The sequence below is a fragment of the Coturnix japonica genome, chromosome 13 (assembly GCF_054131305.1).
Source record: "Coturnix japonica strain WE chromosome 13, WE-NBRP24, whole genome shotgun sequence".
In the NCBI taxonomy this organism is placed as follows: Eukaryota; Metazoa; Chordata; class Aves; order Galliformes; family Phasianidae; genus Coturnix; species Coturnix japonica.
Genome location: NC_140675.1, coordinates 17,137,641 through 17,159,451, shown reverse-complemented (window position 1 = coordinate 17,159,451; position 21,811 = coordinate 17,137,641). Strand labels below are relative to the sequence as shown.

At 44.4% G+C, this 21,811-nt stretch overlaps 1 protein-coding gene across 9 annotated transcripts; it reads right to left on the bottom strand.

The window, feature by feature from the left end:
- Positions 1–381: 381 nt before the first annotated feature.
- On the bottom strand, positions 382–21,264 carry CARHSP1 (calcium regulated heat stable protein 1). Of its 9 annotated transcripts, XM_085514765.1 has the most exons (6): positions 21,218–21,264; positions 20,708–20,905; positions 19,657–19,731; positions 9,884–10,076; positions 9,350–9,472; positions 382–2,145 (listed from the first exon to the last, which is right to left on the bottom strand). In XM_085514765.1, the coding sequence occupies exons 3-6, from the start codon at positions 19,673–19,675 to the stop codon at positions 1,983–1,985; spliced, it is 498 nt and encodes a 165-aa protein (XP_085370891.1). In that variant the 5' UTR covers positions 19,676–19,731; positions 20,708–20,905; positions 21,218–21,264; the 3' UTR covers positions 382–1,982. The 9 variants fall into 9 exon arrangements, with proteins under 9 accessions (XP_085370891.1, XP_085370892.1, XP_085370894.1 ...); XM_085514766.1 differs by lacking the exon at positions 20,708–20,905 and having other exon boundaries at positions 21,181–21,264; XM_085514768.1 differs by lacking the exon at positions 19,657–19,731 and having other exon boundaries at positions 20,666–20,905.
- Positions 21,265–21,811: the final 547 nt, after the last annotated feature.

Below are 21,811 nucleotides of genomic sequence, written 5' to 3'. Positions count from 1 at the left end.
CCTGTGTGTACAACAAAGTTCCTTAATTTAATTCTTCCCATTTCAGGTTTGCATGATTTTTAACAGGTTCAAAAGGGGAAAAAAGAGAAACATTTAGCTCAAAAGAGGTGGTGGATGCTGTGATGCTCTCATCCAAAAGTTCTAGCCTAACCCACTTCACACATGCGTATTTCCATAATATAATTCAGCCTCAACCATTTTAATGAAAGAAGATGCTGGACCAGACCCATTACTATTATGACAAACATCTCTAAAGAGATGGTATTGTATACTCTGGTATTGTATATCATCTTAACAGTATGCATATGCAGACACCTGCACTCTCTGTTTAACACTAAAGAACTTCAACACAGATCATGTAGAGATCAGACTGAAGACATATTACAGCGTTATAATGGCTGTATTTATTGTAAAGAAAGCAATATGCAATACTCCACAAACCAGATAGTGTTAAACCCACCATTACTTAGTCATGGTTAAAAACAGAAAGCCGCTGCAGGCAGGTCATTACAGCACTCTACAGTGTAATACAGCTTAAAAGTAAAACAAGCCATCACGGCAGTTACTGACCTTCATACAGCTGAGCTCTCCCCAGGTCAGACCTTGGAACAGATCTCTGCTGTGAAAGAGTCCTGAGACATTTCGTGACAACGAGTGCCTCTCTTGGAAAAACTGCAAACAGGCAACTGAAGTTACACCACGTCACGTAGCTAACAGAAGAGTATCATGCAATCTTTTTCTATTTTTATTCTTTTTTTTTTTATGTGCAAAGTCAATAAAAATCCACTGTTAGGAAAGAAAAGAGAAAAAAAATGCTTCATTTGAAAAAAGGTATGGAAGGCAAACGGGAAAATCATAGTCACATTATTTCAACTATAAGCAATCTTGAAGGCAGAGCCAGGGTGGCCAGAGCACATCCCGTCAAGAAAGTCTTCTAAAAAACACAGCTGTAGAATCTACTTCACCCAGAGGTGAGTCTAGTAAGTAACTCACAGTACTTCAGTATTCAGTGAGCTCAGCAGCACCTAACTTGCTTTTCAGAAGTTATTTCGCCTGCCTGCCAGTGAAACACCACAGCAGACATTTATCAGCTCTATGCAGTCAAGAAGGCAGTCTCAATTCAGACACAGCCAGAGGTTCTGAAGCTACTTTACAGCTTTTCTACCACTTACCTTGAAGCGATTTTTAATTTTTGTTGATTTTTTTAAAGTAATACTGGCCTATAAAATCTGTTGCTAATCAACCATCAAGGCACAAAAGTAAATACATGAACAATCCAGGTTTTTTTTGTTTGTTTTAGAAAAAACATACAATATTCCACACATATGCAGACATGGTTGCAAATGCTGCACCTGAAGCCCATCAGAGCATAACCACCAGATGGAGATTTTCCACCGTGCAGCAGCTGCTCTGCTTGCAAGCTTTCTTCCGCAAGGAAAACAAACTGCAGCACGAAGCAGCTTGTTCGCTCTCATGTCAAGGCAGTGAGGCACCGCTGCCAGCACTAAGTGTACACTGACACCTGCAGAAGCACAGCTCAAGGGACCACAGTGATCAAGCACCCACGGGGCCTTACACCTGTGTATCTGCCATAGCTGGCTGTGCTGCAAGGGCTCTCCTTCAAGGCTCCCCGAGTCCCCTGAGGGACTGGAATTGGTTCAAAATAAAGGAAAAAAAAAAAAAGAAAAGAAAAGAAATCCAACCTCTCAAAGCACACAAACTACATCTCTTTAAAACACATTCCTGTAAACACGTTAATAAAGACATTTTTCATTTCATTAGCATCTGGATTGCTTTTTTTTTTTTTTTTTTCCTCCTTTGTTAAATCAGGCCTACTGTAAATATGATAATTTTGGCCTACTTCTGCTTTTATTGACAATGCAGTGTTTCCTCCCGCACCATTTGCAGACTATTCTTAGGTCAGGTTCCCTGATGGCAGGCGCTGAGCAGTGACCCACGCAGACAGCATCCCCCAGGCAACTTCAGGAGCTGATGACGTGCCCCGACCAGGTTTCATGCTTGGTTCCTGGGGCCAGGTGGGTAATGACCACCTCCACGGCCTGCAGCTTCTCGTTCTTTGGTGGGATGGTGCACACCTTGTAGGTGACCTCGTCCCCTGACACAGGAACGTACTCGCCTTCGATGCTGTGGAATGAAAGATTCAGATCATCATAAATCACATTCTTCCTTTAGTCTCATTTTCTATCATAACAAATATCTCAATACGTGTAAGGAAATTTTGGGTGGTCTTTTGTTTTGTTTCAAATAAACAAAAACACCACCACAACAGCAGCCAAAGCTGAGGCTGATTTCAGGTGTCTCACAGCAAAATCCAGTGAGATCACTACAAACAATACCAGCCTAAAGAACAGAAAAGCCATTACCTACAACCCCTAAAACGACTTAAAGTCAGCTGAGCCCCACATAGGACAGCTCTGTTGTGATCCCTGCACCTTTCCCCACATTCCTAAAGCCTCTTCCCTGCTGGTGCACTAGAGGGCAGAGCTGGCACTGCTTGCTACTTTGCTTTGGAACTCTATTTGAATTGCACAACTGGATTCACTACGACTCCACCATAACACTCAAGTTTGCCTGTGGTATTTAAAATATTACTTGAAGGGTTTTTAAAAATATATACGGAGCCAGAAGCTTTAAAATCACTTGCTATGGGGGGAAAAGGTGGAGGAGAAAAAAGTCAGTGGTTCTGATGTGTTACAACAACGCATCTCTCCTCCAGCACCTGACTCCCACAGGTCACACACTCGCTCCTACCTGCCCACTACCAGCGATGCTGAGCGATGCTGGAGGATTCCCACCCTGCAGCTGTTACTGTGATATGACTGTGAGTCTTATCTGGGAACAGTGGGAAAGCAATAAGGGCTGGCACCCTTTGTCCAGAGCAATGTGCTGATGAGACAGAGCTGCAAAGAGTAACAGCCTTCCTCACTTTGTGTACAAGGTCAGAGCTTTTTAATAAAAAATCCCAGCATGTGCCAGTGAAGATGTGCAGAGATGCCTTCTGAGCCACGTTTTCATAATTCTTTGACAGGACGTTACTTCACAAGCCCACACTGAGGTCTCCCTCCCCTTCTTTGACAATTCAGGCTTTAGATTTAATTTTGTTCAGATATTTATCAGCAGATACAATTTGCAGTGAGAGCAGGACAGGAGAACAGATACACAATTCTAAAGTCTACCAGTGCCCTGATTTGCATCACTGGCTCATGTACTTTTTTGGAGGGTTCAGAAGGAGGGGAAATAAACTCCTTTCTGGACAGTTGTGCTTGTTTTGCCTTCCCTGACAGCATGCTCACACCAGCCAGGAATTTTACCTTACAAATGCACTGCATGAACCCCAGACTTCAGCGGTGCCTACTGTGTCCTCTCTCTTTATCTTTAATATTTTTCTTCCTCAGCTTCTGCTCCCTTGACTCATGCATCAGAACCAATGCTGGAGAGCTGGTGCTGGCAGGCAGCAGCTTAGCAGAAGCAGTCTGTGATACAGGGCAGGCAGGCAGGCATGTACAGTAGAAGCAAAAACTGACCCAGCAATCATATCTTCTCCCATGGGAAGTTAAGGAAAAAAAAACAAGCTATTGTTCACTGTCTGATCCTATCAATGCAATATTGAAAATGCTCCCATATCTAAATACACATCTATAGTCTGTTACAAGGAGTTAAAGGCATTCCTGTTGCTTGAAACATATTCTTTAAACCCTATCACCCATACACCAGAACCAAGAGGGAATGTCCTAAGATGAACTCTTCAGGGTGGTGCTTGGGAAAGTGGCAGTAAATTGCAAGCAGAAAAAAAAAAAATATTTACAGAAAAGCCAAGCTAAATCCTTCTTGATCAGTCCTGACAGCCTTCCCTGCCCATACACGCTGATCCTACTGACCTTGACTTACTTCAGAAGTCCCCAGATGACCTGTTGTCAGCCCAGCCCTGTATCATACTGAGAGTACTGCTCTGGAGCTCCCACCTCTAGACTCTTGCTCTTATTTATAGCCTTCAACGAGTTTGAGGTTTCATGGATTTGAGGTTTCTTTGGGTGTGAAAAATTTGCACATCCAGTATTTACAATCCTCTTGGGAGCAGAGATTCACTCACCTGATCCTGATAAAGCAACACCCTTGTTGCCACATGGCCCTTGTGTATGTTTTCTCAAATACTGACCACCACAAATGAGGAAAAGACCAGTAAAGCACAGTTTGCACAGTAGAGCAAGATATATCTTCATTCCCATTGCAGCTTGCTTGAAGTCCTGGCAGGGCCTTCTGAGAGAGCTTCAGCCATACACGAAGTCAAGGACTATCCACCCCCCCACTGCTCATTAGTGCAGCTTAAGTACACATCAAGTGTTAGAAGACAAGCTTGATGGGAAGCAAGCTTACACCACGTTGTACTAATTGGTACCTGAAAAGCTAGTGTTGAGGTCAGCAACCTGAAGACAGGCTTGCAAGAACTACAGAAACACTCAAGGGATGAGGAGCCAACACAAAGCAGACAAGCCTCCCCAGCCCTCCCTGCTGCAGTGTGCACGCAAACAGATGAGCAAGCCATCAGTCTCAAAAGATCAAGGACTTGTTATCTGAGCTAAGAAACACATAGCTACAACACAACCTGTGCAGCACAGCAGTCCAACCTGAGCAAGATATTAGCTTTCAGTGGAATACATCACCACACAGCCATCACCCATATGAAGAAATACCAGCCTATGAAAAACACAGCGAGTGGAAGCGTTTTCCAACTCAGATGGAATGAGCACTGACAATACAAGCCAAAGCAGAAAGTCTACATTTACTCAAGTACAGCTGAGCCACTGGAACAAATTCTAATGAAAAGTGTTTCTTCATTTGGCCTCAAGCACCAGGAGCAGCCACAGGCAGGGTTTCAGCAAGGTGAGGCACAACAGCTACTTGAAGCTGGAAATAAAGAGGCACCTCCTCTTAGCACTGTGGCCGCCCACTCCACAACACCAAGCGTCACCTTTGATTCCAGCACAGAGGATGAACGTGCACAGCAAGCAGCAAGCTCAGAAGTCACCACTTTACAGGAAGCAAACAATAGGGATGCCCTGCCCAGGAAAGGATCTTAAGTTGGGCTAAAAGGATTTTTTAATGAACAGGAACATGCTCTTGGAGAGCTCCTGTAAAACAGGAAGAGACTCAGCAACAAAAACACTTGAATCTATGAAGAGCATTTAGGACGTGTGGTTGAAGTAAAAGGACAGCAGGCTTCTGCTACCTCCTGAAGCAAAGACAAGCTCACACACAAAGGCAGATGCTGTTTCAGGAACTTAAAAGCAATTATGCATTATTTGAATCTGAAGTGAGGAATGAGTAAAGCTCAAATGCTAAAAATGATGTGGAATTTGTTGGGATGAGTTTGGCTTAAAATTGAAATATGAATATACATATCAGAATGGGTTCTGGTAAAAAGGCAGTAACCAGTGCACCTGCAACACAAGTGGTGCTGGCTTTTTCTCCCTGAGAATAAGAAAAAGGACCCATAAGAACTTTTCTCAACTAGGAAGCACTTCTTACAGGACCAAACATCACCATGACAGCATCAGTTCCTTTCTTGGTTTCTTAGCTTATTTGAACTGACATAAAGCCTCATTCATTCCCAACAGTACTTTCCCTCATCTTCCTGTTTGTCATACTCTTTTTTGGCTGGACCTGATGAAGACTAATATCGTCCTTCCTGAAGTTATGTGAGAAGGCTGTGACCACACAAACCACTCACATTTCACCCTCTGCTTTCAGCCACTAAACCTGTCTCCCACAGATCAGATATTCTTTTCACCCCTGCAGCTTTCTGACTGTCAGTCATTCTTGGTGCCTACCTAATACGAGATTATGAACCCACTGTCCTCTGGATTTTCATATAAACTGGGGACAAAGGTCTTACTTCACAGCCCAATCACATCCACTTGAGAATGGCATAGCAGCTTTTTGCCTACCAAATGCTGCTTCTGGAGACAGTAGTACTGGATATATGCATATTTGCTCCATTATCAGCATCACTAAGCAAGGCTTATAAACAAACAGCATCCAGCTTGTGCAATATTTTTTGGTGGTGTCAAGAAAGAACAGTATAATGGCACCTGAAAGGTGATGAGATGGCTGAGCTGCAGGCTGATCCCCCATCAGGAAGCAATTGCCTTAAGTGCTGCAAGGTAAATGAGCTGGAGGAGATCAGAGAAAGTAAACAGATCTTGGAAGACAGTCTGTCTGCAGCAGCCACTCTATACAAAATTTACCTGGATAATTTGCTACAGGAAGTTAAATATAGACTTTTAAAAACTATTTTTACTCTAGCTATACATTAAATGTTGATCTAAAGTAGAGGTGGAGACCTTCACTGTTTTTAAAGAGATCTGTATGCACATTCCTATTCAAGCGAATGGATATACATATATATAAATATATAAAATCTCCATCCAGAAACTTTAACACTCTTTGATATACTAAGCTAAAAATAGGAAATGTTTTCTTGGTGTCAGTGTCAGAATGAGACAATAGAGTGAGTTCTAGCTTATCCAGCAACTCCCATTTCCCAGCCCAGTCTCAGCCTGATATGGTGGAACATTTTATTTGCACTATTTTTAGGGAGCTGGGAGGTTATAAGGAAATTACCTAAATAAGGGCTGTTCTAGCTCTTCCTCCTCGCAGCTGCTATTCATATTCCAGGGCTCTAGTTAAACCTCTGGGGACAAAGACTAAGCCAAATGGAAATATTCCTGAACCAGAGTTTTCAGTTAATTCTGAGCTTTGTTAGTCAACAATCCTGATAGTTCCTACAGACCGATGGGCTGTGTTACCTTGAGAGCTCCTTAAAGCTCATTTAACTCTTGAGTATACCTCCCTGTAAACTCGCACCTTCACTAAACAACAGGACTCAGCACAGTAATGAACTATCCTGAGTTTCTAATCTTGAATGCGTTCCGATGCAGTGTCAGCTGAGATCAGCAATGCTAGCAGTGTCTTTATGGAGATGGTTGGCAGGCAAACCAGTAGCAAGAGTCACCCACCAGTCACAGTCCTAGCTGGAAAAGACAAGTTTGAATGAGGCCCAAGCACAGAAGAAATCGCAGCTGTAAACAGCCAAGATCTCTGCTATGAGACTGCCCTAGTCTCTGGGGGCTGTGGCCTGGTCCTCCCACAGCGAGGAAGGAAGCTGTTCTTTTCTTCAAGTGCACCAGATGCATCACGCTCTTGCTCAGGTATCCAGAGATCTCCTGTCATAGTTCTGAAATCCACACTTGAGAACCATTATTCCTCCATACCTGCTCTGGTCAGTTCAACACTATGCAGCTCACTAAGAGGAAGAAAGTGATGATCACAAGAGGCAGAGCTTTCCAAAGACTTCCACCCGGGCAAGATAAAGTGCCTCAAATATTTTGAAGGGAATCAGAAAGTACAGATTTTGGCTTCCCAACAGCCCCAGAAACTGCACAAGTGCAAGATCTCTTCTGGGACACAAAGGTGCTATGAGTCAAAGCCCTGGGAGAAGTGTAGCATCATCTCTACAAGGCCATCATCAAGCATGGGGTCAGGAAACCAGTCTGATGGACACCCCATAGGCCTGTCTGCATTGCAGCATTTTCCTTTTCAGAGCCAAATAAGAAAATAAGAAATGCGGTTGCGTGTGAACTTTTACAACCACAATGACTTGTTCAGTACTGTTTTTAGGATGGATTGACTGGCTGGAAGAAAGGATAAAAGTGGCACATCACATCTAGGGTATACTCACTTAACTAGAGCATATAGTCAGCGCAGAGTCAAAGCACTCTGGAAGTGTACAGGATCAATACAGAAAGTAGCACAGCCCACAAGAAGGGACTCCTGTGAAACGGGGCCTCTTGCACAAACCACTAAAATCACAACAGCCAAAAAAAGACCTTTGTAGTGTCATATAGGACTTGAGCATAGGAGATACTTTGGCTAAACAGCCAAACAGTAAAACATCACTGGAGTTTGAATTACAGCTGTTCAGAGGGCAACTGAGGGCAGAAGCAGTTTGTGTACCCTGAACAGACCATCATGGAAGAATGCCAGCATGCTCATTCTCAAAGGAGATGCGCTAAATGCATGGGCAGAAAAGATAGCTGAGGGCACCTGAGTTAATTTGGTAAGGCTTTTATTGACTTACCACTGGGCAACCACTCCAAAGAAAAATGAGGGTTACGTAGCTTCAACACTGTAAGCAACAGCTAGACTAAACACTGATAACTAAACAGATAAGTAATAGATGGAGAACAGTAATCCTAACACAGGCCAGTTTCAACCCCCATGCTGGTCAACAACCCCCATCTAGAAACAAATATAAATTTGTCTATTAAAACTTGGAGATCACTCAAACAATAAATAAAGAAGACAGCCAGAGTGATCTGGATCCCTTGGCAAGCAGAGCCTATTCAAATCAAAAGTGCTGCAGTGCAACAAAATATGAAGTCATGTATCTGGGAGCCAGGAATGCAAGCCCTGCTGCCAGAAGATGACAGACTGCATCTGGGATTGCACCAAACTCTGATGCTGCAGAGGATGCAGAGGTCAGAGCAGATAAGCAACTCAGCAAGAGACTAGAGACAAGAAGGGCTAATGCGATTATGGGACGTATAGGAAGAGAAGCAGCAGGAGTATGGAAGGAGATTCTTATCCCTCCATAGTGAAAATATCCACACAGATGTATTTTCTCCCAACCCCCCCCCCCCCCTTTTTTTAAGTAATATTTAAAGGCTGCAGCACACTTAGAAAAGAAACTGGAAAGACTGTTTTAGACTGGAGGAAAAAAAAAAAAATTACAGACTTGAAAAGCTCGATTCATTTGATTTATCAAAAGGTATATTCAGATGTGACAGATCTTCATGAGTTCAAGGGAAAAACACATAGTTACTAATGAACCCCCTAACAGAGAAAACTTTAACCATGAACTGATTGAGACTGAAGCTACACAGATGACTTTTCTAAACAGTAAAGGTAATTAACCTTTATTAAAATAACGATTTAAGCAGCGCAAGGAAAAAAGAATGAGTTTTCAGTGGTGGAAAACTTTAATTTAAAGCCTGATATTGCCTAGATGATTTGTTTCACATAAAATGCAAGCTCCTGGGTTGAAGAAAAACAGCTTATTCTAATAGACTTGACAGAATGATCTACTAGTTCTCAACAGATTTATAGTAATACTGGCAGAGGTAAATTATTGTCTTCTTTTTCTGTAACATGTGCATAACTGCTTTGCACTAAGGGTGACAGGCCATAAGCTGTTCTTAGAACGTGATATATCAAAAGCATTAAGTCACCAAGAAAAACTGAGACTCCAGCTTCCTCAGCAGCAACTTACTCAGAAATGTGTACGAAGATGTCAGGCCCTCCATCTGCAGGGGAAATGAAGCCATGGCCTTTAGAGCGGCAGAAACACTTACAGACGCCTTTGTAGATGGGACCCTCTGATGCTCTCACAGTTCTGGGAAATAAAAGCACAAAAAGCAGTTCACTGCTGAGCACGGATGCAGAAGGTTCAGCTGCAGCACTTCATGCATATGAGCACAATGGTCCAAATAACCCATTCACTACACAGCGAGTATATTCCTCAGCAGCAACTACTTAATAGCACCAATCTGGTCTTAAAGAGAGGGAAATACTTCCAACTTTCTTTATCCAAACAGAGTGCAGAAAACTACAAGCAATTTAGACTAATAAAATTCTAATCCCATGAGATTTTAGGGGATAAAGATAACAAGATAACAGTAAAAGACCAAAGCGCTTTCCAGATACAACAAACCCAACCTCCCATCACCTAAGAGAGGGTCTGATCAATCTGCCCAAACACAATCACTTGGCTGTCCCTACTAAGTGCAGTTTTCTCAGTACTCACGCTGAATACGTCCTGGTGCGCCGTGTGGGCAGTGGGCTGGGGATGAGGTACCCCCTCATGGGAGATGGGGAGCGATCTCTTGTCCTGCGGTTTTCAGGCAGATGAAGAGAACTGGATGAGTGCAGAGAGGAGGGGGACTGCTCCGAAGTAGATGCAGCAGGCTCAGAAGACATTCCTGATGCCAGAGAAAAACCTAGAGAGAGAGAAGGAGATCTGACTAAACCACAAATGGAAATTTTCATACAAAAGTCACGAATTCTTCAGCTTATGATTTTGTAAGAATATGACTCATTTCCTGTCGACGTACATATGGACACAGTTTAACCAAAATCTCCTGCTGTTTCATAGAATTGCTTGAGTCTGAAGGGACCTTTAAAGGTCATTTAGTCCAACTCTCCTGCAAGGAACAGGGACACCTACAGTTCAATTAGGCTGCCCACAGCCTGGTCCAGCCTGGCCTTGAATGTTTCTGGGGATGGGGCACACATCACCCCTTTGGGCAGCCTGTGCCAGTGCTTCACCACCTGATCACAAAGAACTTTTTTCTTATACCCCACTGAAATCTCCCCTCCTTTAGTTTGAAACCATTTCCCCTTGCCCTATCACAGCAGATCCTGCTGAAGAAAACCTTTTCCCTTCCTTCATACGCCCCCATTCAGCTACTGAAAGGCTACACTCAGGTCTCCCTGGAGCCTTCTCTTCACCAGCACTCACATGCCCTGTTATGCAATGCTGTGCTCAATCCTTTTGTTCTCCAGCTTGCATTGACAGCGGGGTTGCCGCAACCCAGGTGCAAGGCCTTATATTTGGCTCTGTTGCACCTCATGGTGCACCTCTCTTGGACACACTGCTTGAGCCTGTCTAGGTCTCTCTGCATAGCATCCCATTCCTTGGGTGTATCAAACACACAACACAGGTTGGTGTCTCTTAGCTTGCTGATGGTGTATTCAGTCCCTCTTCATGTAGCTGATGAGGATATTGAAGAGTACTGGTCTCACTACTCTGAATATGAATTTGCAACCAGTTCCTTGTCTGTCAAACAGTTCACCCATCAAATCTATATCTTTCCAGTCTGGAGAGCAGAGTATTGTAGGAAACCACGTCAAAGGCCTTATTACTAAAGTCTAGACAGATGACATCAGTGGATCTTCCCTTGTCCATTGATGCAGTTATACCATCACAGAAGGTCACTAGGCTGGTCTGGCAGGACTTGCTTTTGATAAAGTCATGCTGGTTATCCCATATCACTTTCCTCTCTTCCATAAGACTTTAGAGAGATTGCAGGAGAATCTGTCCCATGATTCTCCCCAGTATAGTCAGTAGTCCCCTGAGTCATCCTTTCTACCCTTCTAAGAAACTCAGTGAGTTCAATCTCTTTTGTACAAAGTTGACATCCTTTGAACTGCACAAGGCAGATTCATCGAAAGCAAATCAGCTCGGCTATTAGCACCTCTGCTAGAACTTACAATATCTTCAACTAAAACAGAAGATGAAAATCACGAGTGCTCCTTAATTCACTTCAGGCAGAGTCATACAGTTTACTCTGTCAAGGAAGGGAACATGTGGCTGACTCTGGCCTGCAGACACCACAGTGTGCTTCAGTGGATCCAAACCTGCTGCAAAACTCCTGCAACAATTCTGTGTTTGCATTCAGACTCACTGCAGCCAGAGTCAGATCTGCTCTCGTTCACATCCTACAGCAGAGGAGCCCACCTCAGCAAACCAACAGTGACACATGGCTCATCAAACAACAAGAAAAATCCTCAAGGAATCTATAAGAGAGGGAATGATGAGAAACTGCAGCACTCCTGCACAGCTTGCAGGTACACAAAGGGACAGATGGAAGAGAAATAAATCAGCACAGCTCTGGTGTGCAAACTCCCTTCTATCAGAAAGGACAGAACAAGTAATACAAAAATAACCAATAATTTGGTATGTTCTTAAATAAGAAAATCTAAAAATATCTGGATGAGTTAGCAAAATGTGTGGTGATATAGGGCAAGAAAATATCACAAATAGAAATGCTGTCTTTAGGTCCAAGACTCATCTGAAATCTCATCTTCCTTTTGCACTGTCCTTTCTACAGCCAAGCTCTCCAGCCCATGAATTATGGAGATCCCTCACACATCTGAGATGCAGCCTTCCTGTCAATGACAAACTTTCATTATTCCTTCCTGAAACTAATGACTAAAATTAAAAAGGTCTTTTAAGAATGAAGTCACAGGGGAACAAAGGCATTTGTGTTTAATTGTTCAGGGTACCGAGAAAGTAAAAGTGGATAGTCGTGTTTGTGCACCAGCTTAAGCTTTTCACCCTCCTCTTAAGTAGAACAGAGATGGAAACAAAAACACGGCTTTAAATTGTCCAAATATGGATGGCAGTTGCAATCCACCAGCTAATGCCCTGCCCAGCATTATAGACAACACTCAGCTAAGACACAAATAACAACAAAGGAATGTGATTTTCCAAACCTTCTTCAAAGAAGCCTGCTGCAGTGACCCCTATGAGGAAGCCTCAGATTTGGGAAGGCCTCTGCTTTGGGTAACCTGCTTTCAAGGAGTGCATGTTTTAAACTGGCAGGGCTACAACTCTAATAGGTCACAGAGGGGAAAAAAAAAAGAAGCGCTACATGATTAAAATTTAAACGATTTTAAATGATTAAAACCTCATTCTGATAACTCAGCATTTGACTCCGGCTTTTGCACAATTGAAAATGCAGCTTTCACAGAAACACACGCTTTTTCTCCTCTAAATATAAACCACCAGGTGACAAGCGAAGCGCAGAGCTCTGCACTCATCTGCAGCAGCAAAACCAAGCACAAAGCACTGCCCATCCCCATCCTGACATGAGGGCAGAGAGGTGGAATTTTCTCTCTTTTTCTTTAACACGCAGACAAGCCACAGAAATATTTACAACAAAACAGTGCTAAATGGATTTAGAAAAGTGCTAATTTAGGTTATTGTTCCCATTTAGATTATTTTTGTGTCTCCAGATAGAGAGTAAAACGTGGTGTGGAACACACAGTACCACTGAACTGCACAAATGCCCTTTTTGTTCACTGTCCACAAGCAAACAGCCTGGTACCTTCTGTCACACCAGCCCAGAAATGACAGGAACTCTGCAGGGGCAGATGCACGGAGACCATCCGCCCAATAGAGAGCAGAGCTCAGAGCGGGGCAGAGGCCTGAGCACCCACAGGAAGCCTGCAGCCTTACCAACGCGACCGGCTATATAATGGTGATGCTGCTCATACATAGATTCACTTGACAGCACTCTTCCTGGAGGAGCACAAGTGCCAGCCCCACTTCTTTGCTCCACTTAACACAAGGGAGCATCAGGATGACTTTATCCAGTCTGACACCAGTAGCCACAACTATCTGCCTAGGTCAGAGTGAAATACAAGGTGAGCACATGGGGTTACTTACCTCAACATCTTTCCAACATCCCATAACAGAAAGCATAAACAAATGCCAAATGTGGCACAGTGATATTTAATAACACACTAGGGCCTTTGCTAAACCCTTCCCAAGCCCTTTAGCACCATAGTATCCTATGGCAAAAAGTCCCAAAGCTTAACTGACACTGAAAAAAAAGTCTCCATTTTAATTGACAGTGACTATAAAGACATTAAGAAAGGACACAGTTCAGAACACAGAGAACAGCAAATAAGATAAGAAAAGGAAAGGGAAGGGCATAATATACAACAGACAAAGGAAGGGCAGCATTAGCTCACAGGAGCACACAGAGAAGAGGACAGGCTTATTCATAAATCAAGCCTTAAATTTTCCACTAGAGGTGACACAAATGGGAGAGAGACAGAAGGGGGGGGTTGGGGGAGGGAGGGCAACAAGCTTCTTTCTGTTCTTTTCTCTGCTTTTACATTTCTGACTACAAAAGAAAAACCTCGTGTCTTTTTAAAACACACCTTAGGATTCCTAAATTACTCCTCTGACTTCACACTTGAATGGCTGCAATTACTTTTCCTTAGACAATAAACTCTAACAGAATCAAATAGTAGTAAAAATTCAGCTTGTTGATGAGTTGGGTGGTTTTGTGCGGACCAAGAGCCAGATTCATCTATTCAGCACTTTATGTTTTGCAGCAAAGAATCACTACTGCTCACACACCAGAACCCTACTCCCATCATCGCACCATTAGCCAGGACTGGGAACTTTGTTCTTGGATAACAGAGGCAACATTCAACATGTATCAACTTATTCTTGCTAAATAGGCTTAAATCATACCCAGCTAATATTATTCCCCAGACGAAGCACAATATGTGAATGAACAGGGAACAAACTGTCCCTTCCAGCGCTTGCTCTCGAGCTCCACAATCTTCCTCTAGTGCATTTGCAAGCCTGAAGCTTTGTTCCTGCCATTACTTCCATGCCAGAGCATCCGATGAGAGTTTGTTCCAGCAATTACGTCATTTTGGCAGAAAATATTTATGCTAAAATATGTGTAACCTCTCTTAAAGTCTCCAAGTCATTTAGCATTCACCTACAAGGCAAACAGACTTACACAACGTCACGCAATTGCAAGGAACATAAACCCTAAGGTACTTTGGGGAAGTACAGAACCCCAACCACAGTCATGGGTATGTTTGTTCGTGTGCACTTGTGAGATCTCCAGGCTACTAAAATCCCCTGAAATATTTATGTGGCTCAAGTGTTTCTCAGAACAATTAGTTCACTGTGTTTTTTTCCTGATCAACATTCTAGTAGAGGACAGATCACATTAGAAAGGCCTACAATCGTGGAAGTTTGAGTCTCACTGCTCTGCAACACATCATTATAATGTGATTTATTGGAATTTCTTAGGGAAAAAAAAAAAGCAAGTCCTGTGTATGAGACACAAGGGTGAAAGAAATCTTAGTTTCTGCTGACCAGAAATGAAATGTTCTCAATTTCCATTAAATTCCTTCCCTATGCTGACCCACATATTCCTACGTGTGTCCTATTTCCAAGGCTCATGCTATATATGTATAAGCTTATAGATCACTGGCCCACTTCACAGTTGCATTTCTATTTTTCTTCCCTCTGCTGGATTTCTCAACCCAACTTACAGTATAGCTCCCCACACCAGATACAAGCTTCTCCTCATCCAAAAGCCCTGGCCAGCAAGGCTTGCAGCAGCAGGGGATGCTCAGCCCTTGTACCCAGCACAACTCTGACAGAAACAAGAGAACAGGAATTTATGCCAAAAAGAATTAATTCCAAGTGCAGGACTCTATTTCAGCATCTACACAAGAAGTAAAATAATCTCAAAAGTGTCCAGCATAGAGCCCTGCCTCAGGGAATTCGGGTGCCACGTGATTTAACTGCTGTCAGCTCCTTTCCTATAGAGTTGAACAGAAGTGCTCTCTCAAACCACGAGAAGGAAGACAGGGATTTGTATTTCTCAGGAAAAGCTTCTGCAATCTCAACAGTTCCCATCTCTGCAGCCTTCCTTTGGATGCTCTCTTTCATAGTTTTATGTCCTTCTTACATTGTGGTGCCCAAGCTGCATGCAGTGTGTGCCAAACAGAGGAGGATCCTTTGCACACCTGGCTGCAGTGCTGGGGCACCCCAGGGTAGAGCTGTACCTTTCACTATCAGGGAACAACGGTGACTCACACAACTTGCCACCAACCATATGTGGTCCACAGTGTTGACAAACAGGTTGTCTCTATATGGTGTAAACAGATCAGTGTTAGCAGGAGCAGTCATACAGCTGAGGCACACACCCACCGCACACAACTTCCCAAACTGCTTCAGGAACAACAGCCACTTCAACAACCCTTCAGAAACCAGACATCAAACAAATTCTGTCACATTCCTTCCACCAGCAGTTTGGGAAACAGATTCCTAGAGGGAAAGAAAATAGAAAAATCTCTTTCGTCTCAAATCCATCTTACAATACCAGCAGCCCAGTAGGTCTACTGCAGGTAATGTATCATTCTTATCTGAGTGATGAGAAAATGGACCTACATAAGTTTGATTGCTTTCAGTCCAATTACCACACATGCAAGAACTAGTTTTTCTTGCTCAGCACATTCGCTCTCTGTGCTCAGTTAAATGGCAACAGGAATGGCATTGTTTTACTGCCCAGGAAATCGCAGAGCCAGCAGAGCCACATGTGTGAGGCTGGATTTCATGTCTACTTACACATCAACAAAACTATTTACCGTGCCCTGATTTCGAGAGCCCCAGCTCAAGCAATGCACTGGAAACGTACAGAACAGGCCAGAGCTGTCCAGAACCAGAGATGCCACAAGTGTTATTTATGCCTGCTGAGTTAATGCTAAACAAAATAAAGCAAGGAAGCAATCGAGAGATACTTTCCAGGGAAGGTAAAAATAATAATCAATAAAATAATCAACTGATAGAGGGGAAATAAACAAATCTTGAGGCATGTAGGTTCCATTCAGGTTTGAAACTGGTGTAAACTAATGATTTTACTATTTATATCAGTTTTATTTTCTGATAACACTGATATATAAAACTTACAGAAAGTACACATTTAATAGGAAATCGTACTAGACACTGTACTACAGCAGTTACAGCCAGGACAGCTGTGCAATCCCTTTGGTTCTTGTTTTACTCCTTTGGGAAGACTTCCAGGAGAAGAGTCAGAGGGGCGGAAGGGTGGGAGAGTCAACATGTGAAAGCACAGGATGCCGTACAGCAGCCCCACAACCCTGGGGTGCGGCCGGCAGCATCTGTGCCACGGCTCTGCCAGATGCAGCTCCGGGTCCTGCAGCCAGTTTCCTTCCTAGAAGCAAAAGGAAACTGCTGCTGTGGGTTAAAGACAATGCATCTTATCTTGTGAACCTTATAGAAATCTTTGTCTTGTGGTAAGAAAAAATTAAATTAAGGGAGAAAAAGAAATAATCAGAAGAGAAGGGAGCCGCATGGATTCACATGGAGATAAAAATTACCCAAAATCTTTGCACTTCACATACAAGAGACCAGCTTTTTGGAGCTCCCCAAAGTCCCTGAAGCAGGGAGAAGCAGCCCCTCTGCACAGAAACAAAGTGTATGCCCATACAAGTAATGACACTGCTTTAAAAACAAAAAAAAACCCACATCTATTAAAATAAAGTAATAGGTATAAATTCTGTAAACAGGAAATGCTTTTTCTCTCCCCCCCCCCCCCCCCTCTCCCCCCTTTTTTTTTTCCTTTAAGTAGTTCCATTTCCTCTTTCAAGTAATTGTGAAGAAGTTACAATCATGGCTGTGGTTTATTCTAATCAAGTAGGTGACATGACTGAAAACAAGCAAACGCCTTTGACCAGCTTTCTCCAGTTGTATCATGAAGAGAAAGTCATCAAACCACCACCAAAAAGCAGGAGCTCATAAAACATTATCTTCCCTAACACTCGAGTGCCTTGGTCAACATAAACAAACCAAACGTGAGTACTAACATAAAACCAAAATTCCTCCCAAACCAGAAGGCAAGATTTAATGATTATTTCCCAGACAATGTCTAGACAGCCCGTAAAATGGCAAGGGGCAAATAAACCTGAGAAAAGCGATGCTCCTTGGGAAGGTTTTAAGAGCCAGAGGATTCAAGGGTAAAACCACCACTCAGAACACAGACATCCCAGCTCCTTGCCCCAGGCAGCGCTGTGAGGACAAAGAGAGCATCAGAGATGCTGGGTCTGCTGTGAGCCTCCCTGCTCCTTACTTTGGTTGTCAATGGAGTGAACAGTGTTTAGAGAGCAAAGGCTCACAGTGAGCCCTGCTGCCACCACCCAGCAAGGAAGCACCCACCATACAATCCTTGTGTTTCACAGCTGTGAAACACCCAATCCAGTTTTGCTTCCTACCTCAGTTTTATGGCAGCCCCCAGTGCTTGTAAGCCTGCAAGTTCCCACTGTGAGCCATACCAGTGGACTTTGCTCTTCTTGTTGGGATCAGCTTTAGCTCTTAATACTCTGCCACTTCCAAAGTCATATGCTGCCCATGAGGCATAGCAAAAGATCAGCACTGTTTAATATTCAAGTGAAACTGCTGGGTCAAGGTTCTCTGTTTTCCTCTATCTTACATGCAGTGATCTGATCAGATCAGGCACAGAGCCATGGGGGAAGGACAATGGCCATGCAGCACGCACAGCCTTGCATGCTTTTTCCAGAGCACTGTAATAGAGCCCTTCTCCATCGCACTGTTCTCAGTGGAAAGCCACTCCTGGGTGTAACCGCTGGTTAATTTGTTCTCTCAGTGCCTTTACCCCTCCATTATCCCATCACCTTTCAAGGCAGGATGCAGTTCAGAGCCATCTTCTAGGTGAAATGCTCCATCACAGGGCACCAAGCAGAATTACTGCCCCAGCAACCCCACAGGGACTCAAAGGCCACACTTAAATGTCCTGTCCTTGAAACATGGTAGTATTTAAACATCATTCAAGGCCACACCTCCAGCTCCTCCCTGGAGAAACACAGAGTTCAAGACAAGTGTCAGATAGGACCAAGGAACCCAACACACTGCGGATAATGGATCAAAAACTTCAATAGACATAAGGAAATGAACTTATTCATCCACTAAATTGCATTAATAAATGCAGCAACCTCACAGTGCAAGGGTCATTAGCCCCCAGAAACTCAATCACTGGTTACAAAGGATACATCAGATTATCCTGTTATTTATCTTCATCTTAAACTGACCCAATGAGAAAAGCAGCTGCATAACTGCCTCAAGCCAGCAGCAACCAACCAGCCAGCAAACCTCTGAGATCAGACAGCAGGACTGCAGCCAGACAGTAAAAATGTACCATCAGAGGAACCGCTCAAATGAAAACTGATAGAGCGGAAGCCGGGCTTTCCAGGCTGTTAAAGCCCCCTCCACCAGCATGAAGTCAGGGCAGAACCCACCCCCCACTTACCCATAAGCTCTATGGTCAAACCAAAGAAGCTGCAGCTTGACTTGCATGGTGTTTTACAGCTTCCCTGGGGCACAACAAACAAGCATCGTTTTAATGCATTCCACGTGGCCCACAAATACCAGAAATGGAAGTAAGTGCCTTTATGCACCACAAGGAGAAAGAACACATCATCTCAGTCCCTCTCCCAGATGCACCTTGCAGCTGACACCCAAGCTCAGACAGTGCTTTGAGACGTGACAGAGCAGCTCCACCTCTTCATCTTCTGTTCCTTATATTTCCCCCCCTCTCCTCTTGCTACCCAACTGCTTGGGGGGATAAAGCCAAGTTTTCCAAGTGACCACGCTCACACTTGTTTACAAAAAGCTCTGCTCCACGTTAAGAGGCAGATGTGTGTTCTGAGGAAGAGGTGACTGCAAGAAGCAGTGCTGCAGCAGGGAGAGTTGCACACCGCTGTGTGCAGCACTGTCTCCGTAACCTGGGTTGTACCACATCCTATAGCCACACATCTGTTGTGATTAATGAAAACAGGCACAGCAAAGACCTGAACTCAGTGCCTACCTAGCAAAGGTTGGCTCAAAGGAACAGAATTATAGAAGTGAAAGAGCAGAAAGCAGCACGAGGCTACGGCTGCTTCACTTGGCTCTGAACCCCCCCCCACAGCCCCCAGAGACAGCGCAGCCAAACAGCGAGAGCGGAAACAAGCAGCTCAGAGCAGAGGAAATTGAGATAGCTGATCTGTGGAGGGGGCTGCCTTGGATATGAGGAAGAGACAATATTAGACCAAGACAGAAGGAAGAAAAACAACTGTCTCTACCTGCCCTGGGAGAAAACAGAAAGCAGTTCGGCAGATTAATGCTTCCTATTTTTCATTTTAGCTGAGCTACGCCAAGGAACAACACATCACACAGACCTAAATCACCACTCTGCATCTCTCGTTTCTCTCCAGTGTTTCAGCAGTTCCGTTTTGTTTAGTTTCCACCACAACCTGTTGCAAAAAGCAGGATTTGAAAGTGACTAACAGCGTTCACTCCTTCATGTTTTCAGAATTTACCATCACTCCCTGCTCAGTCTATCCCATAGGCAATTACCCAGTAGAAACTTCAGCAGAAGGAAATAAAACCAGTGACAGCCCCCACCTTGGAGCCCCCAGCCATAGCCAGCCTGATTGTTGGTCAGTTTCTCATTGTTCACTTACATTCCCAAGCACAAACGCTGCTGCACTCTCATACCAGTTGTTACACTTCAGTGCTAACTTGCCCAGTGTTGTTTTGTCCCTTTAATCCCCTCTCAAAGATTACATCTGCCAGGTCCTCCAACAACAAGCACCTCTGCCCCCACAACTCCCCCCTTCATCTCTCCAGCACTCACAGCTCAGTGACACGTGCCCCAGGACCGTATTTAGCACCAAGAGCAACCTCAGCCTACAAATAACCCAACACCACCATTCATTCAGACAGCCCCATGTCACACAGTGTAACACAACGACACCAGTGGTTTGCTATAATGCTGCCTAACTAGCATTAGATGTATTCATATTTATGATGCGTGCAATCCCTCTAGCACACAAAGATTGGCTTTGCTAGGCATGCACCTCTACCCAAACAGCAACAGCCAAAAAAAAGACAACAGAATTCTGCATAACCCAGCTTCATCGGGTTGCTTTCAAGTTATTTGCATGCAGATACTTCTGTGTATACAAATAAAGGAGGATGTTGCTGTTGGAAATAACTATAGCCATGGGAAAGCTACAGCAGCAGATGCTCAGGGCAGTGCAGAGGGTACAGGTGGCCAGAAGCTGGTGCACAGATCACACTTCCCAGAAGTAGTTCTTGCAGCTCCAGCCAAAGCAGCATCACAAACAAACTCCAAATCCCCTCCCTTAGAAGCCGAATTCAGAAGCACGGATCCAAAACTTCAACCTGGAGACTTCTCACGAAGAGCAAACAGTAACACGCACGTACACCCCGCGTGCAAACACCACGAAATAAGGGCTGTATCCAGCCTCAGCGAGAGGAGGAGCTGCAGCTCAACTCAGTGCCTGCAGCACAGCCGGGCCGGGAGAAGTTCGGCAGGGCCCTCATTGCACCCAGCGCTGCTGGAGCTCGTTCCTCCCAGCGGAAAAAAGCCCTCACTTTTGCACGCTTTGCCTTCCTTGAGACCTATAAAATAACACCTCTGACTGTAACAACGGCACATCCCCAGTTGTTAAACGTAAAAAAAAAAAACCAAAAACAAACAAAACCACAACGAATCGCACGCATATAAAGAAAGAAGTAAGGAACGAGCTTTAAGTAAAGCCAACCCATCTGCACGGGGAAGGCGAGGCTGAGCCGGGCCCCTCTCCGGCTCTACCGCAGAGCCCCGCAGGAACCCGAGCAGCAGCAACACGAGCAGCAGCAACATGAGCACCAAACCCCCGGCCCGCAGCGCCCACCCGATGCCGAAGCCCCCTCGGATCGCCCAACTCTCACCTCGCACTGAACACTCAGCTCAGCTCGGCCAGCAGACAGGCGGCGCTGGCTCAGCCCGGCGGCAGAGCGCTATAAGGCGGTGGGAGGGTCCAGCCGCTCCGCCCCGAGCTTTGATCCGAGTGGGATGTGGCGTGCACTGCTCTGTTCGGAGCGGTGTGAGCAGCTGCGTGCTCTTCTTCTCGCTTTCTTTGCTCTTTCCAGCGTATCTTTCCAAGAGGATACGTGCAAAGCACCTGGTAGCACGGGTGAAGTTTCCTCGTGGGAATAGCCAAAGAGGAGAACGTGCTCGGCCTTCAGCTTGTTCATCAAACTATAAAATGGCAGTAGTAAGCTGGAAGAAGAAGAAAAGCTGAATGAGCTGTGTTAAATCTAAAGGCGGCTCTAGAGAGACCTGGGATCTTTCAGAGTAAAGGTGGTTTGCGACAAGGTTGGTGATGGATTTTTTTACCAGTGCTTGTGACAGGACAAGAAGCAAGAGTTCTAAACTGAAAAAGAATTGATTCAGATTGGATATAAGGAAGAATATTTCACTGTGGATGGTGAGATCCTGGCACTGCTGCCCAGAGCTGTGTGCACCATCCTGGAGATGTAAGA

Coding starts and splice junctions, on each gene's coding strand:
- CARHSP1 (XM_085514766.1), bottom strand. Junction 9,473..9,883: donor CGCACCAGGACGTATTCAGC/GTGAGTACTGAG, acceptor TTTATTTCCCAG/AACTGTGAGAGCATCAGAGG. Junction 2,146..9,349: donor ATCTTCGTACACATTTCTGA/GTAAGTTGCTGC, acceptor TTCATTCCACAG/CATCGAAGGCGAGTACGTTC.